At 46.6% G+C, this 18189-nt stretch overlaps 1 protein-coding gene across 2 annotated transcripts in view; it reads right to left on the bottom strand.

Annotated features, from left to right (window-relative positions):
* Positions 1 to 18189, bottom strand: part of calb2a (calbindin 2a) — a 64913-nt gene that overhangs the window by 30501 nt on the left and 16223 nt on the right. For both annotated transcript variants that reach the window (XM_069900943.1, XM_069900944.1), the window contains exons 3-5: positions 8037 to 8105; positions 6718 to 6798; positions 1408 to 1464 (exon numbers count right to left, since the gene is read on the bottom strand). In XM_069900943.1, the coding sequence (XP_069757044.1) occupies positions 1408 to 1464; positions 6718 to 6798; positions 8037 to 8105 (207 nt within the window). The remainder of the gene's footprint in view (positions 1 to 1407; positions 1465 to 6717; positions 6799 to 8036; positions 8106 to 18189) is intronic.

The following is an 18189-nucleotide window of genomic DNA, read 5'->3' as shown; positions in this document are numbered from 1 at the left end:
TGCTTTGGAAAAGCAGCCAACTTTCCAAAGGACTCATCCTACCCTAGCCAGACTCTCCTCACCTCCTTCCCATCGAGAAGGAGATTCAAGAGTGTGAAATCACACCACCAGATTAAAGTAGGATACCCTGCTATTATCAGACTCCTAAATGAACCCCATTTCACTCTGTAACTCTGGTGAGCAGTCTAAAATAAAGAAGTTCAATGAACTTTCCCAGCCTCAGTAAATGTGACAATAAGAGTGGGTCCCAGCTCCATGACAGGATATTGATTTGGACTGTTGTGGGAAGCCAGCAGCCTGAGGTCCAAGCTGAGCTGCCAAGTGGACACAAAGTGTTGCCACCAAATAGATCCCAATGAGCAGAGTAAAATGTCCCTTCCCCAATCCATCCCCGAACCAACTGCGCAGAACCTGTCCATTGTGTAATACATGAGACCTCGTCCACGCAGAACCTGTCCGTTGGGTTATTACGAGTCCTCGCCTGCACAGAACCTGCCCGTCGTGTAATTATATGAGTCCTTGCCTGCGCAGAACCTGCCAGTGTTGTAATTATACGAGTCCTCGCCTGCGCAGAACCTGCCAGTGTTGTAATTATACGAGTCCTCGCCTGCGCAGAACCTGCCTGTCGTGTAATTATATGAGTCCTTGCCTGCACAGAACCTGCCCGTCGTGTAATTATATGAGTCCTTGCCTGTGCAGAACCTGCCCATTGTTTGATTATACAAGACCTCACCCATGGAGGACCTATCTGTCGTGTAATTATGAGACCTTGCCTGTGCAGAACCTGCCCGTCGTATGATTACACAAGATCTCATCTGTGCAGAACCTGCCCTTGATGTGATTACGTGAGAACTTGCCTGTGCAAAACCTGCCTGACATGTAATTACACGAGTCTTTGTCTGTGCAGAACCTGCCCGTTATGTAATAATGAGATCTCACCTGCACAGAACCCGCCCATCGAATGATTACACAAGACCTCACCTGTGCAGACCTTGCCCATGATGTGATTACACGAGTCCTCGCTTGTGTAGCACCTGTCCATTGTGACTACACAAGACTTTGCCCGTGCAGAACCTGCTCATTGAGTGATTGCGCAAGACCTTGCCCACACAGGACGTGCACTTCAGGGGTGCATTCTTGATTTTGTAGTTTCCCAGCTGCCCACCTGCTGCATCTGTGCCAGGTGAGTTGGTTATGTGGGTGCATTTGGACACCATGGGCTGGTAGGGTCTATTACCAGACTGTATCTCTAAATTAAATAGATCAAGTCCACTCGCAAGCCAGATCAGCACTGTCCCTGCCTGGTCCCTGCCTGGGACCAACTCAAGAGAAATCCAATCCGAGTCAGCCTCAGCTGTTATCGGTACACAGCTCATTATGAATGGAATGAAATGAATGTACAGGCACCTTCAGCTCATTTGCTTCGATGTACCCGCTGCAGTCTGCATCGTACTTCCTCCAGGTCTGTAAAACAAGACGACACGAGTTGAGATCAAGGGGCACTGAGCTGCTGCGAGCATGCAGTGGTGGAATGTTCTGGAAATAACTTTATTGTCATACACACTGCACAGTGTAGATGCACCAAAAAACCCACTTCCTGTAGCTGAACAGGTATTTTCTTTAAAAATAATACTAGATTGGATTCAATTAAAAAGAGATCATAAATGTTCCCAAAGTGGGAGAGAAAACCCAATGCAGGCCTTGGGTGGTGTCAGAGGAATCCCAGATTAGTTCAAGAGCGTGACACAAGCAGGGAACTTTCACCCTTCAGTCCAGGAGTTGAGATTCCCCTCCTCCCCACCCCAATATCCATTTTAATCCCACTCACCTTTAGCAATGAGCTTTTGGGAGCAAAGTGCCAACTCTGGTTCATTCCAAGCCGCTGGTTTCCTTAAAGGGAGGTTGCCGTCATAAATGAGAATTAAAGCCTGGACCAGATAAAGGCCTTGTCCGTGTGGAGGACAAGGCCAAAGGCAAAAAAAAAATCACCAGAAGAAGTTACAGCAACAACGCTTTTGGAGAGAAACAGTCAAATATAAAGACTGCAGCAGAGATGATGAGCAACTTGGAAGACAAATTCACTTTGTTGGAGGAGCACATAATGGAAATGGGCAGAGAGCAGGCTCTTTCTGAACTCGTTTAACCTCACAAGAAAGGGATCCCACTGTGATAATGAGTGGCACATTTGGGTAGCAGTTAGTACCACCCCTTTACAGCGCTACAGCGCTAGTGATCAGGACCAGGGTTCAAATCCCACACTGCCCGTAAGGAGTTTGTACATTCTCCCCATGTCATGGGTTTTCCCCGGGGGTGGAGAATTCAGGTTTCTTCCCACCAATTGGTGTAGGTTAATGGGGTATAAATTGGGCAGCGCAGACTTGAGGGCCGAAATGGCCTGTTACTGTACTGTAGGTCTACATTTAAGATGACAAAAAATGTTAAGAAGTGAGCAGAATATGATGCATGGTAAAGGGGGCAGGGAACATTCACTTGGGGCGGAGCCTTCTGGTGGTGAGGAGAGAACGAAAAAGCTGGGTCTGGTCTCCCCAGGACAGAGGAGGAACATGATTGTGTAAGATGATGAGGGTACAGATAGACTGCAGGAAACTTTCCCCCTTATAAAGCCATTGTTGAGAACTGACAGGTTTAATAAAAGTCAGAATAATTACTATTAGCAATTAAAGTAGCAGGATAACATTGGGATTAAAATTCAACCAATCCTTGAATAAATTAACTTGGAAATATGAGTTAGGGGGATTACGTTTACCACATTTTCAAAATTATTATGAAGCAGCCCAACTTAAATTTATTAGTTCATTGATGGATTTGGTACGGCCTCCTAGTTGGGCCAAAATTGAGATGGCAAATATTTCTGAATTTGAAATACATCAATTTTTGTTTAGATGGAATATAAATTTGTTACAACAATATAATGTGCCTATACTAAAACATTTAATGAAGTTATGGATAAAGAAAAATAAAATGACAGGCTCTAGGGGTAAATTATCGGCTTTGACTCCGTTGTATAATAATCAACTTATTCCTTTTTCAATACATAATCGAAGTTTATTGCATTGGAGATTTAAAGGTGTGAAAAATTTGGGAGATTGTTTTAAAGAGGGTAAATTTTTATCTTTTAATCAGACGAGGGAAGGTTTTGGTATTGATAAGAAATCTTTGTTTCTTTATTATGAAATTCGATCTTTGGTAAGATGTATGTTTGGTAGAGATATGATTTTACCTGAAATGACTAAATTTGAGATTTTTCTTATGAAGGTACCAGAGAAGGGTTATATTTCATCTATGTATCAAATATTACAGGATGGTATGGATAAAAAGGGTTGGGATAGATCTAGAAGTAAATGGGAAGCGGATACTGGTTTTATTTTTTTTGAAGATGATTGGTTAGATATTTGTTATGATAGTATAACTAGATTGATAAATGCTCATTATGCAATGATTAACTACAATTTTTTACATCAATTATACTTAACACATGAAAAATTAAGAAAGTATGGTTTTCATGAATCAGAGTTGTGTTTTAGATGTCGTGATACGGTTGGAACTTTTTTTCATGCCGTTTGGTCATGTATACAATCTTTTTGGAAGAAAATTCAATCGTTTTTAGAATATCTCTATAAAATTAAAATAGTTTTAGATCCAACAGTATTTTTATTGGGTAGTTTGCAACTTTTGAAAGGCTTGGGATTAGATAAGTTTCAGCTTGCTTTTGTATATTTAGCTTTATCCGTAGCGAAAAAATGTATTTCTAGTACATGGAAAGATACAAAAATGATAGATGGCATAATGAGATGAAATATTGTTTAATAATGGAAAAAATTACGTATGTTTCGCATGATAATTATAATTTTTTTATTAATGTGGTTGTTATATTCAGAATATTTACATTTCAATTTACATTGATTAGATATTAATATGTATATTTAATTTTTCTTTAATTTTTTTTTCTTTCTTTATGGCTCTCCTTAGGAGAGTTGGCTGTGGGGGGGGGGCCATTTTTTTCTTTTATTATATATAAAAAATAACATTCATGTTTATGGTTAATTGTTGTATATGTCATATATTATTTGTTTTTTTGAACGAATAAATAAAGTTTAAAAAAAAATTCAACCAATCCCATGGATTGGTTCAGCTAAAACATAGGACATTGGCTTATGATTCAAGATTATTTTATTGTCATGTAATAAAGCAGAAAATGTAATTCTCAAAATTTCCTATAGTCTAAGATTCATTGAAGATTCACCATTAGCAGAAATTGCCCAGCATTCCTTTCAGCCAGAAGAAGAGAAACCCCCCCCCCTCCCATCTCTGAATGTCCATGGCAGCTGAGTAGCCTTCAGTCCAACACATTGGCGACCCAAGTTCCACGTGCAAACCTCTGACGTGATCAGGAAGCCTTCAGCATCCTCATGCATTCCGGTTCCGATACCTGGTACCCCTTCAGCCAGCCTTGAGCCAGTCTCCAGCAGTCCACAGCCTGGTATGAGACCTCTGACCTGCAGCCTGCATGGGTTCCTCTCCTCGAGTCACCAACAGCCCGCCGACCACAGAGCCCCTCATTGGTCCACCACCGTGGTTACCAGCTCTGGCAGAGCCGCCATTTAAGGTGAGCGGAGGATGGTTGAGGGGAGATGTCAGAGGCAGGATTCTTTTACTCAGAGAGTGGAGGGTGCATTGCTGGGGGTAGCAATGGAGGGTGGTACAACAGGAACATTCAAAAGACAGATGCAAGAAAAATTGAGGGTTATGTGCGTGAGGGAGGGAAGGATTAGATTGTTGTGGAGTCAGCACAACATTGTGGGCCGAAGGGCTTGAACTGTGCTGTCATGTTCTCTGTTCATTCAGAAGAGATATCTGCAGAAAGATTAGTGACATGAAGGACAATTATCCAGAGTTCAAACTGGAACCCTCCAAATATTACAATGCTATTTGTGGAAACAAGGGAGGTAACAAGGGACCACTTGCTTAACCGGACACCACAGAGTAGTGTTGGAATAAAGAAAATCATCGTTGCTGGGCAATGAAAGGAGAGCTGCATTTGACAAATCAAATGGAGCCTTTTGGTAATGTGATCATCAGGGGAGTCAAGTGTGACGATTGCTGTAATACATCTCGTTCAAAAAACCTTTAACGTACCACACACAAGTTTGATCCAGGAAACAAGGGCACTCGGGCCAAATATATTGACAAGGGCGGGCAACAGATTATTTGGCAGAAAATGGAAATAAATTATTGAGTTTTTAGCAGAAGGCGCATCACAATGACCAGCAAACAATGTGCTGGAGGATGTTTTGGGCTGGAACTCTTCATCATGTCTCGATGGAGGGTTCCGATCAGAAACGTTGACTGTTCTTTCTCTCCCACTGACGGCTCCAAACTCCAAACTCCAGGCTCTGCTGTTACAAGGGTCAGAACTGACAATCTATATTGACAAATACAGGGTAAAACAGGATAAGGTAGTGAGCAGCGTGATGGAAATCAGGGCCTGCCTAGGAGATACATTGAATAAAGAAGGTAGATGGGGATAGAGTCTAACACAGGAGGGCAAAGGATGAAGATAACAAGGGGGAAGATGGGAAGATTTAAAAAGGATGGGGGGGATGATTTAAAAAGGATGGGGGGGATGATTTAAAAGGGATGGGGGGGTGGGCGTCAGGAGGATTCCTTCTTTACACATACATGGATTGGGCTCCCAGAGATAGAGGTGGGTACAATTCTGTCCTTTAAAAGGTATTTGGACAGTCATGTGGATTGGAAAGGCTGAGAGGGATATGGGCTGCAGCAGGTAGATCAGACTAGATAGAATCAAAGAAACAGGTTCTGTGGTCTAGCTTGGCCACACCGACCAAACTGTCCCACCCATGCTCATTACCACCTGCCTGTGTTTGCCCACATCTCTCCATGCTTCTCTCCAAATTCTTTCTTTAATATTTCAATAGTGCCAGCCTCAACGACCTCCTCTCGCAGCCCATCCCCTACACCTACTACCCTGGGTGTAAACAAGTTACCCCATCAGGTTCCTGTTAAATCTACCCCACCACCCCCCCCAACCTGTGTCCTCTGGTTATCAATTCCCTTCCTCTGGGCAAAGATTCTCTGCGTTCGCCTGATCTCTTCCTCTCGTGATTCTGTCCACATCTCAGAGATCACCCCCATCCTCCTGCGCTCCAAGGGGTAAGGTAGGCAACTGGTGGGCATGGACAAGATGGGCCCCTGATGTCAAACTCTGAGTGTGAGTGCGTGTGCGTGCGTGTGTATTAAGATGGGATTATTGAGTTTGATGGGAAAAAACACGCATAGTTTAGATACAGCACAGTATCAGGCCCGAGCCTGCGCTGCCCAATCACACCCATGTAATCAAGAAACCTACTAACTCCATACGTCTCTGGAACTTGAAGCATCCTGAGGACACCCACGCAGACATGGGGAAAATGTACAAACCCCTTAGTGGTGGATTTGAACCCAGGTTTGCGTTGCCATAAGAGCACTGCACCAACCATTCTTTTTAAACTGGTGAAAAATGACTAAGTGTTTAGAGCGGCTCGTGCCTGCAGTATTTAACTGACTCTGCAACACTGCGCCCTGCACTACCTGCTGTACTCCAGTATGGGTTGACTTGCCTGGATAGCATGTAAAAGAAAGCTTTCCACTGTATACCAGGACACGAGCAGAAAAACCATTCAACTCTGTTCCTACCTCCATAAACTCTCCGCTGGACCGCACACACTGACGGAAGCAGAGTAGGAAGTTCTCTTCTGTTGGGAGTATCTGGGCGAGCTGGAAAGGAATGCAGAGATATCGCTGTTCCCATCAGACACACTGAACTGTCCCCACCCCCACATCAGTACTCCTCATCCCCACCCGTGACTGTCGGACATATGGAGCTGTTCACACCCCACTTCCCCCACCTCCACCCCCCACCCCATGACCATCGGGCACATGGAGCCAATCCCTTCACATTCCCACCCAGTGATCGTCAGACCCACCCACAGCCCCATCCTGTGAACAGAGCCACTCCCTTCCCACCCAGCGCCTATCACCAAATGTCCTGCCACGGTGCCATTGGTCGGGTGGTGAGGGAAGGACTCTGGCTACGATGCTGGGTGGAAGAAGGCAGCTGTGCCTGGGTGGCACATTCAGGACCAAGTGAATTGCAACCTTGGGGCTGGAGGGGCCCTTTTAGTGGGGCACTGTACCAGGGTGGGAAGGGTCCGAGGGGGGGGAATAGGAAGAGGGGTGAATGAGAGGGGGTTTGCACAATGAGAGGGGACCAAGGGGGGGGGGGGGCGAGGTGCACTTTCAGGGGCCAAGGTAGGGCACTGAAATGGGGTTGTGGAGAGACGGGGAGGGGGGTGCGGGAAGATGGGTCAAGGGGGTTGCATGATGAGAAGGGACAAAAAGTGGGGTGCTGAATGGGGGGGAAGGGGGAGAGGTTGGGGTGTCAAGAAAAGAAGGGACAAGGGGAGGAGGGGTTGCATGATGAGAAGGGACTGGGGGAAGGCACTGAATAGAGGGGGAGAGGTCTTGGGGGGGCATGCTGCACTGAGGGGATGAGGGTGTAGGGTGGGGTTGTGCCAAGGTGGGTGGGGGGGGGAGGAGAGAAGGCAGAGGGTGGGGGCAAGGTGTGCTGTTGGATTGGGTGAGGGCAGCTCCTTAAGAGGGGTGGAGGGCCGTAGCATTCTCTGACTGGGGCGGGGGGAGATGGGTTAAAGATGGCTGTCTTGTTTAATTCTGATATTCAGGTTCTGTTGACAGCAGTGAAATGCCCCTACAGGTTCACCCTGCTGCCCACTCGGGTACCAAGGCCAGCAGCTGAATTATTCTGCAGCCCCTGGCTAAGGATTGGGATGGGGACGGTGTGTCTTCCAGCTGATCTGTTTTAGCATTCTCTGACCCGCGCGAGTTAACGCAAGGTAAGGGGGTACCTTAGCCCACTCCCCAGTTACACATGGCCTCAAAGGAAGAGCAAGCTGTCGGGCCACAGGGATCCCTGATACAGGAACAGGAACACTAACCTCAGCAATCTCAATCCGCCCATCTGCATTCTGGTCATATTTTTCCATAAACTCCTTCATCTGGATTGCCTACACAGAAGAAATGATCCAGTGAGGCCTTTACCTTATCAATTCTGCATCTCTGTGAGGGGGGGGGGATGAGAGAGAGGGAGGAGGGGAGAGGGGAAGGGGGAAAGGCCTGCTAGAGACTGGCTGAAGGGGTACCAGGAAACAGACATAGGACGTGAGATAGTGATGAGGGCAGAAAGGAGTCCCGAGGGGATTCAGGCACTGAGACTTCCTGATGGTGTCAGAGACTGGAATCTGGACCCTGGGCTGCTGATGGTTCAGACTGGACTGTGTGTGGCTGTAGGGGCTGAGGAAGTGTTGGAGGGAAATCTGCGGACACTCAGTGGCTCTGGGTGGGTGGCGGGGGGGGGGGGGGGGGGAAACGACTCGATTTTACTTCTCTTTCTCTGACTGTAAGAGTCACTTCCTGTAGACAAATGGTTCCCAAACGTTTTTTGGGTTGCCGCCCCCTTGGTCCAAGGCCAAATCTCTAGCGTCCCCCAACCCCCCCTCACCCACTCACACATACAACGAACACACATCTCTTCCTTGGTATTAGGTCCACCACAAATTTCAAATAGCAACTAATCTAACACTAAATATAGGCATATGTATTTCACAAATACAATTTTTGTCAACTAGTTTATTTAGCAATATGAAAGGGTACATTTCCATCTCAACTGTAACTACATTGTCTTTGGGCTGAAAGGAGCTCAATGGGCAGCAGGCCAGAGGGAGGATCAGCTGTCAGATGTTGGATGGGCAGGTGATCGGGACGAGGATCAGCCGTCTGGGGCTAGCAGGGCAGGCGGCTGGGGGTGAGGATCTGTGATCGGGGCCAAAAATACAGGGGGGGGGGCAGTGTATTTACACGTAATTTACATGTACATTACACCCTGAAGATAATGGAAATTCTTACAAACCTGGAGTCTTGACCCCTGCAGACATGAATGTGGTGTGTGTCCAGTCCAGAGCATGTCATTATGAAACAAACATTAATTGCCCTCTTTTTCCTCACCACCTCTGACCTCCCCCTTTCTCTTCACCACTGCCTGGGATCTTTCCACCGCCCCCAGGAGGGTGCAGTGCCCACTTTGGGAATCACTACTGTAGACTAAAGGAAACAGTGTTATATTACATGACGATGAAAGAATCTTGAATCTCTTGTAGAAGTCCTTCCAAAATGCATCACCTCACACTTAGCTGGCAGATGGAATTCAATCCGGATAAGTGTGAGGTGATGCTTTTTGGAAGGACTAACCAGAAGGCTGAGTACAGGGTTTATGCATGGATGAACAGAGGGATCTTGGGGTTTAAATCCATTCATCCCTTAAGGGGTCCACCCAGGTTGATAGGATAGTTAAGAAAGCCTATGGGATGCTGGAATTAATTAATGGGGGATTGAGTTCAGAAGTAGAGAGGTCACGTTATAACTCTTCAAATCTCTGGTAAGACCACACTTGGGGTATTGTGTTCAGTTCTGGTCACCTCATTATAGGAAGGATGTGGAAGCTATGGAGAGAGTGCAGAGGAGATTCACCAGGATGTTGCTTGGTTTTATGGGGAAAGGTTGGTGGAGCTGGGACTTTTCTCTTTGGAATGTAGAAGGATGAGACGAGACTTGATAGAGGTCTACAAGATTATGAGAGGCATAGATAGCCAGTGGACAGCCAGCACCTGTTTCCCAGGGCAGGAATAGCAAACAGCAGGTGAAGGGAGGGAAGTTTAGGGGAGACATCAGGGTTAAGTTTTTTCCTGTCTCTCTCTTTCTTATTTATTTTTTCACCCAGTGTTGTGGGTGCCTGGAATGCCTTGCCAGGGATGGTGGTGGAGGCTGAAAAAGTGGGGGCATTTAAGAGAATCTAGACAGATATGTGGATGAAGGAAAATGGAGTAGGGAGGATTTAATACTTTTTTTTTGGAAGGTAAAGGTAAAGGTCAGCCCAACATTGAGGGCCGAAGGGCCTGTACTGTACTGTATTGTTCTATATTCTCGATTAAGTGAAGATCACAAAGCCCATGATGGTGCTGGCTGAGTTCACAACTCCCTGGAGGTTTTCCTGTCCTGTACATTGGCACTTCCACTCTAACCAGTCCGAATTCTCTCCACAGTCCACCTGCACGCATTTCTGTTGTCTCGGTGATCCAGGACTGAGTGGAGACCCAATGAGATTGGATCTGCTGGGGAGCAATTGTGGCAGTAGGTGAATTACAGTGGGTCCAGATCTTTACTTGGGTGTGTTAATTCTGGCCATGACCAACCTCTCAATCTATTTCATCACAGTAGAAGTTAGTGCTACTGGGCGGTCGTCATTGAGGCAGCTCCCACAGCTCTTCTTGGGTACCGGGATGATTGATGCCCTTTTGAAGCAGATGGGAACTTCTGCCGAGGCAATGAGAATTTGAAAATATCCATGAACACTCCAGCTCGTTGGTTGTCCTGCCAGGTACCATGAGGGCCTGATGCCTTCCGAGGGTTAACCCTCTTGAACAATGTTCTGATGTTGACCTCAGGGGACAGGTATCAGAGGGTCGTCAGCTTCTGCAGGGATTCTCATTGGTATCATTGAATTCTCCTCTTCAGAAGCTGAAGCATCACAGCTATTTATTGAATTTGGCTTTTCCTGGTAGGATGCAATGGCCTGCACTCCTGCCACACCTGGTGAGTATCTGACTCTATCTCTAGCTTCCCTTGGAATTGCCTCTGCTGCTGAGATGGCCTTTCGTGGGTCGTACCTGGACTTTCTGCAGAGATCTGGATCACAGGTCTGAAACACTATCGACTTTGCGCTCAGCGGGTTGAAAATCTTTTGATTCATCCACAGCTTCTGGTTGGCATAATCACAGTACGTGTGCCTGGGAACACACTCATCCACACAGGTCTTGATGAAATAGGTGACAGCCATGGTATAGTCAATCAAGTTTGAGTACAAGTCCTTGAATATGCTTCAGTCCACTGATTCAAAGCAGCCCTGCAGATGCTTCTTCACCTCCCTCGACCACACCTTCGCCGTCTTCACCTCTGCTGCTGTGGTCTTCAGTGTCTGTTTGTACACCGGGAGTAGGAGTACAGTCAGACGATCAGACTTGCCAAAGTGTGGTTGTGGTATGCCTCAGTAGGCGTGGTTGAGGGGGTTGGCTTCATGGGACATGTTGCTGGCCTGGTTGAAGACCCTCACAATGATCAGGAAGGCATCAGGATGTCCTGTCTCATGGCTGTTGATCGCAGCCCCTCCAGTGCCAGCCTGACATTAGCCTGGGGCGGAATGTACACTGTGACCAGGATGATGGCCGTGAACTCTCTCGGCAGGTAGAATGGGTGGCATTTGATCGCCAGATGTTCCCAATGTACCATGATGAATTGATGATGACACAAATGCCCCTCCCCTGGTTTTTTCTGAAATCTGGTCCGGTGCAGGTGGTGGAGGGTGAAAGTCCACAAGCTGTAGCGCTGTGTTCAGCATGCTCTCATTGAGCGATGCCACAGTGAGCACAGCAATCCCTGATGTCCCTCTGTTGCTGTAATCTGGTTCTGAGTTAATCCAGCCAGGAGGATGATTGGAAGCAGAGGCCTCAGGGCCCAGTGTTTTAGTTTGACCTGTGCTCCACCCCGGCACGTCAGTTGCTTGAATCGTCCACGGTCCATCGGAGTTTGCTGTTCCCAACAATCGTTAGATCCACTAACGTCCTTAGTACACTGTTACATCCTGATAAGTTGGTTAATGTGACTGTAGGATTGTGTTGTAATAATTCTGAATGGGAAACTGTATATGATGATTCCTGTCAGCCAATGAAGAAGCCCAGATGTCCCACCCGGACGGAGCCATGATTGTTGCTGGCGACTTCAATCATGCCAACCGGAAAACTATTTTACCATGGTTTCAATAGCATGTGAAATTCACCACCAGAGGAGAGAACACCCAGGAACAGGTGTGCACCAACATCCCTGATGTGTACAAGGCTGCACCTCAACCCCAGCTTGGTTACTCGGATCACATATCCATCCAGTTAACTCCAACATACAGACCACTGGAAAAACAAACCAGGTCAGTTTGGAGGTAAATCAGGACATGGCAGGTGGGGGTGGGTGTCACAGCAGTGTTGCAAGACTACTTTGAGACCACGGACTGGAGTTATTTCAGGGAGGCAGCCATCTACAACAGTCATGTAAACATCGAGGAGTACATGAGCTCAAAGACTGGCATTGAGGATTTCACCAAGATTAAATGCTTCACTACCAGGACTAACCAGAAACCCTGGTCCGGGCCCTTCTCAGAGCTCGTGATGCTGTTCTCAAGACAGGGGATAGGATGGCACGAAGATCAGCCAGGACTGAACTCTCCCATGCAATCCGGAAGGCAAACCGAGGGTATGCATAGTGGATCCACAGACAACTGTATGACCCCGGCAACACAAGGCGCATGTGGCAAGGGATCAAGAATATAACAGATCACAAGTCAACCTTGCGAATTAAGGACAATGTCACCTCCTTTCCGGACAGACTGAACATCATCTATTCACGGTTTGATGAGAAGAACAGGATGATGCCAAAGAAAGCTCCATGTCCCCCTGATAAAGGGATCCCCAGCATAGCCATGCCAAGGTGAGGAGAACCCTATCCAAGGTGAACCCACACAAGGTGGTGGGACCAGAACATACCGGGCCAGATATGGAAGGACGGCACAGACCAATAGATGGAAGTCTTCACCGACATCTTCAACACCTCGCTGCAGCAGTCCATCACTCCCACATGGTTCAAGACATCCATCATCATCCTGGCACCCAAGAGGGTGACAATAACAGGCCTCAATGACTCTTGCCCTGTGGCACTGACCTCCACCGTTATGGAATGCTTCAAGCATCTGGTGATGGAACATATGAAAGGACACCTCCCAGAGACACTGGACCCTTTTCAATGTACCTAACAAAGAAACAATTCCACAACTGATGCTGTAGCCTTGTCCATTCACTCCATCCTGAGCCACCTAGAGAGAACGATGCCTCATACTCCAGCCTGCTCTGTTTATTGACTTCAGCTTGGTGTTTAATATGATAATTCCCCAGAGACTATCCTCACTGGGCCTCAACAGCCCTCTCTGTAACTGGATCCTGGCCGTGTTGGTAGCAGAACATCGAGCACCATCACACTGAGCACTGGCACACCTCAGGGCTGTGTGCTCAGTCCAAGCCTGTTCATGCTACTGACCCATGACTGCATCACCAGATCCAGCTCCAACAGGGTCATCAAGTTTGCAGATGACACAACAGTCGTTGGCCTCATCAGTAACAATGAGTCGCACTACAGAGAAGATGGAAAATCTTGTGAAATGGTGCGAGAATAACCACCTGAGTCTTAATGTGGACAAGACGAAGGAGATGATCATGGACTTCAGGAGAACCAGGGATGACCACCCTCCACTACACATCAGTAACTCTGTAGTGGAGAGCACCAAGTTCCTTGGAGTTCACTTAACTAGTGACCTATTGTGGACATTCAACATCTCCTCACTTGTCAGGAAGGCGCAACAGTGACAGCAGTTCCTCAGAAGACTGAAGCGGACAAAGCTACAGCCACCATTATGTCAACCTTCTACAGGAGCTCTATCAAAAGTGTCCTAGCCGGCTGCATCACAGTGTGGTACAATTACTGCAAAGAAATGGATCAGAGGACAATCCACAGGACCATGAGTGGCAGAGAAGATCACTGGAGTCTCCCTCTCCCCCCAATGATGCGATCTAACAGAATTGTTGTCTAAGAGCATGTGCAAAATCATTGAGGACCCCCTTCCACCCTGTACACAGCACCTTTCAGTTACTCCTGTTGGGGAAGAGATACAGGAGTATCAGAGCCAGAACCACCAGGCTGAGAAACAGCTTCCTCCCACAGGCAGTGAGAATGGTGAATGATCAAAGACACACTAACCATCCAAGACTCTCATATGCACAAAACATTATTTATTTATTTGTATTAATGAAATACTTAACTCACATACAGACAGACGAAACATATGTAGGACATGTCTGGTTGTGTGCCTGCATGATTTTGAATCGAGGACTGGAGAACGTTTCGTTGGGTTGTACTTGTACAATCAGAAAACAATCTTGATTTGAGCTGCATGTAAAGAATCGCCATTGGAAGGCACCATCTTTTTAAAAACAAAATCATATTTACTTGTCAGCCCCTAACTGCTGCATTAGCAACCCATCCCCTCAGCTGCCCTGGTCTCACTCTAGCAGAGATCTTTCCTTTGTTCTCCCCATTCTACCCCCCCCCCCCACCCCACCCTCACCACCCTCTTTCTCTGTCCACAGTTGCCGCCTGATCTGTTGACTTGATGGTCTGTTCCATTTTTATTTCAGATTGTCAGCGTCTGCAGTTTTTCCAAATACATTTGGACCATTCACTAAGTAACTGTCCACACACAAACTACACACAAACAGACAGCTCAGACATATACTCCATACACACATTGTCCAGCATCTCATCTGCAAAAGCCTCACACCTATGCTGTGTATTGGATACACCAATCAGAAACACAAATGCATGGCGACCAGATACATCCAACACACTCACACCATGCACAGCCAGGCCTCTCTCCTCACACAAATGTGTACACCCACACACAACACAAACACATACATGTAGACATGTGCACACAAACATGGACGTGCAAACACATTAAATCATTTCCTTGAGCAATGGACAGTGTCAGAAGCATTCTAATGTGGAAGAATGATGAGCATTTGTATGGATAATTGACACACGATAGAGGAAAAGACATCTCTTTGCAGATATGGTTTAAAACTGACTAAATCCCACACAATTTATGGTCACTTTAATGGATAAATAGTTTGCTGAAACACTACTTTGAAAGAGTAATTAGATCTGGTGTGCAGAATCTACAGGAAATGAAAGGAAACCAACATTTCAGGCCTGGGCCCTTCGACGTACAGCTGACAAAGGGCCCAGGACCAAATCATTGAGTACCCTTCACTTCCCATGGATGCTGCATGACCTGCTGAGTTTCTCCAGCACGTTTGGGTATTGTACTCGACCCCAGCATCTGCAGACATTCTTGTTTAATATTGTGTTATTGAATTTTCAGAAGGCTTTTGATAAGATTAATCATCGGATTAGGATGCATGGAATTGGGAACAATGCATTAGCATGGATAGAGTTGGTCAACTGACAGCAAACAGGGATGAACGGAGCATCACAGGGGTTGGTGCTGGGCCCACAACTGTTAATGATCTGGAAGAGGAGACCAAGTGTAGCACATCGCAGTTTGCTGATGTCAAATTGAGTGAAAAAGCAAATTGTGCAAAGGATGCAGAGTGTCTGCAGAGAGCTAATAACAGGTTAAGTGTGTGGACTTGGCAGATAGAGTACAATGTGAGGTCATCCACTTTGGAAGGAAATCGCAGATCAGATTCGTTATCTAAATGGGAAAGGTTGTAGCACCATGTTGTTGTGCAGAAAGACTTGGGAGTGCTTGTGCATAAGGTTGGTTTGCAGGTGATCAGGAAGGCAAATGGAATGTGGCCTGCATTGCTGGAGGGATTGAAGCAGGGAGGTTCTGCTGACACTGCACCTGGAGAACTACATGCAGTTCCAGTCTCCTTACTTAAGGAAGGATACAGTGGCTTTGAAGGTGATGCGGAGGAGGTTCACCAGGTTGATTCAGGAGATGAGGGAGGGGGTTAGCCTGGGAGGAGTGATTGGGTTGCCAGGTGGAGTGATTGGGGGAGGGGGGGTGGTAAGCTGCTGTGACCTGAATGGTGTCAAGTTTCTTGAGTGTTGTTGAGGCTGCACTCATCGAGGCAAGTGGGGAGTGTCCCATCACACTCCCGATGATCTTTGTAGATGGTGGACAGACTGTTGGAAGTTGGGAGTGAGTTCCTAACTGCAGGATCTCTAACATCTAACTTGTTCCCGTAGTCACGTGGTGTATTTGTCTTCCCCAGCTTCTGGTCAATGGTAACCCCAGGACATTGACAGGGAGGGATTCCATGAGAATGTCATTGATCGTCAGGGGATGCGGCTGGGTTTTCTTTTACTGGAGTTGGTCTTTACCCAGCACTTGTGTGGCGTGAATTTGATGTCACCATCAGGCCAGGCTTGGATAGGTCAGAGTCTTGCTGTATTTGGACATGGATGGCCTCATTAGCTGAGGAGTCAAGCATGGTGCTGGGCTTTGTGTAATCCTCAGTGAACATCTTCACTTCCGCAGGAAGTCCTTTGACAAAGGTGGTTGGGTATTGGAATTTACCCTGCAGAACAATTCCTATCCCATCCCATTAACCAGATCTACTACTCAGCTCAGGGATGTGATGATCTCCTGGGTCAAGGTGTTCCCCACCCCACCACCCTTCTTGATATGAGCCACCCCCGATTCCAGCTGGAAAGCTCCAAGATGAGCATCCTACAGACGCAGCTTCACTGCTGGAAACACCCAAACACTGTCGTCACACAAATCAGCTGCTCGGCCAAACCTCGATCGCCTCGACCCACTGCATCTCAGGTAACAATCAAATTGCAGAGATGGCAGCAAACTAAGTTCTGGGTAAATGAAGCTCACTTAACAAATAATAAAAACATGATTAAATTGGTTTTCAACTTCCCAGCTCTACTTAAACCACATGCTTGTAGGAACTTGTTTATGATACCCCTCCCCCTAACTCCATCTACACTTCCTGCTGCCTCTGAAGGGAGGCCAACATACAAGAAGCTCATTCCACTCTTCACCAGGAAGATCAATGAGTGTGAGGTCACATGCCACCAGATTCAAGGGCAGTTTCTTTCGTACTGTTATCAGACTCTTAAATGAACCCCTTTGCTCTGTTACAACTGATCTCTGTGAAAATCTGCACTGTGCCTGCTTGCTGTACTGAGTATGGATTGACTAGATGCATTGCTCCCAAAAACATTTTCACTGTGCTTCACGTGAATCTGAACTTGTGTCCAGCCTCAGGGAGATCATTCCCTCCCAAAAAGACATGGTCATAGTTATACAACACAGTAACAGCTCATTCAACCCAGCTCATCCATACTGGTCAATTGGAGCTGTTTGCCTTGGTGTTCATTTGGTCCATATTCCTCCAACCTACATTCCTTCAAATATCTTTTGAAGGTGGTAACTGTTTCTGCCTCTACCAGTTTCCTCTGGCAGATGGTTCCACACCCATCACCGTGTGGGTGAAGAAGAAGCCCCTCAGATCCAATCGGGAGAATGCTGGTGTGGTGTGGAATGGCCTTGCTTGTACCATTTTCATGAGTGCCGAGTTGGTCTCACTGATGTGCAGGTGGGAGGTTGTGACAGGGTTGGCACCAAGCGAGGGCATCCACAGGCATTGCCCGTTATGAACCCCACGTAATGAGCAGCAATAGGCAATGAACCAGAAAATGTAATTTTAAAACACTAATTTAATTTCTAACTTTTAAACTATACTTAACACTAAATCTATCCTGGGGAGGGTGTGTCTGTCTGTCTGTGTGTGTCTGTATCTGATACCCAGACCATTACCGTCCACTTTCTAGAAAGTTCTTTTAAATTCAGTGTTGAAGCGTAGGCCTTTGAAAATCGATGTCCGGATTTAATGTTGAACTGATGGGAAGATGGGAGTCGTGGCTGCTACAGACTCACTAATTCTCCTTGCGTTGCCTTTGAAGAAATGTCCATCCACACGAGTTCCTGGTCCTTCTGTAGGCAAGACTCAAACTGGGCAGCCTCCACGAAGCTTCCAAGACCTTGGCATTGGTCTCTCCAAGTAACTTCACTGTTAGTACCAATCAAAATTAAGCACTTTGCTTCCCAAAAAGACCTTCTTGGCTCAGGTCAATCCACCAAAAAGGTCCAGTCATTCAAAGAACATGCTTTGCTCTGAATTCCACAAAAACATCTGGCTACACGAGCTGCTTCAAACAGATGTTTTCTCTCCAACAGTCAGCATCAAAGATGCAAAATCACAGCATCTGTTATGTATTGAATCTGGGACAGATTGTGCAAACCTTCCCTCAGTTCTTCCAATGTATCAAATTATCGCTGGGCTGGGACTTGTGTGAAATGTTAACTGTGACCATTCAGTCCCTCCTGTCTGTATCAAG

Source organism: Narcine bancroftii, chromosome 10 (assembly GCF_036971445.1).
Source record: "Narcine bancroftii isolate sNarBan1 chromosome 10, sNarBan1.hap1, whole genome shotgun sequence".
Classification (NCBI taxonomy): Eukaryota; Metazoa; Chordata; class Chondrichthyes; order Torpediniformes; family Narcinidae; genus Narcine; species Narcine bancroftii.
Note: the sequence above shows the minus strand (reverse complement) of the source record. Positions and strands in the feature narration are given on the sequence as shown.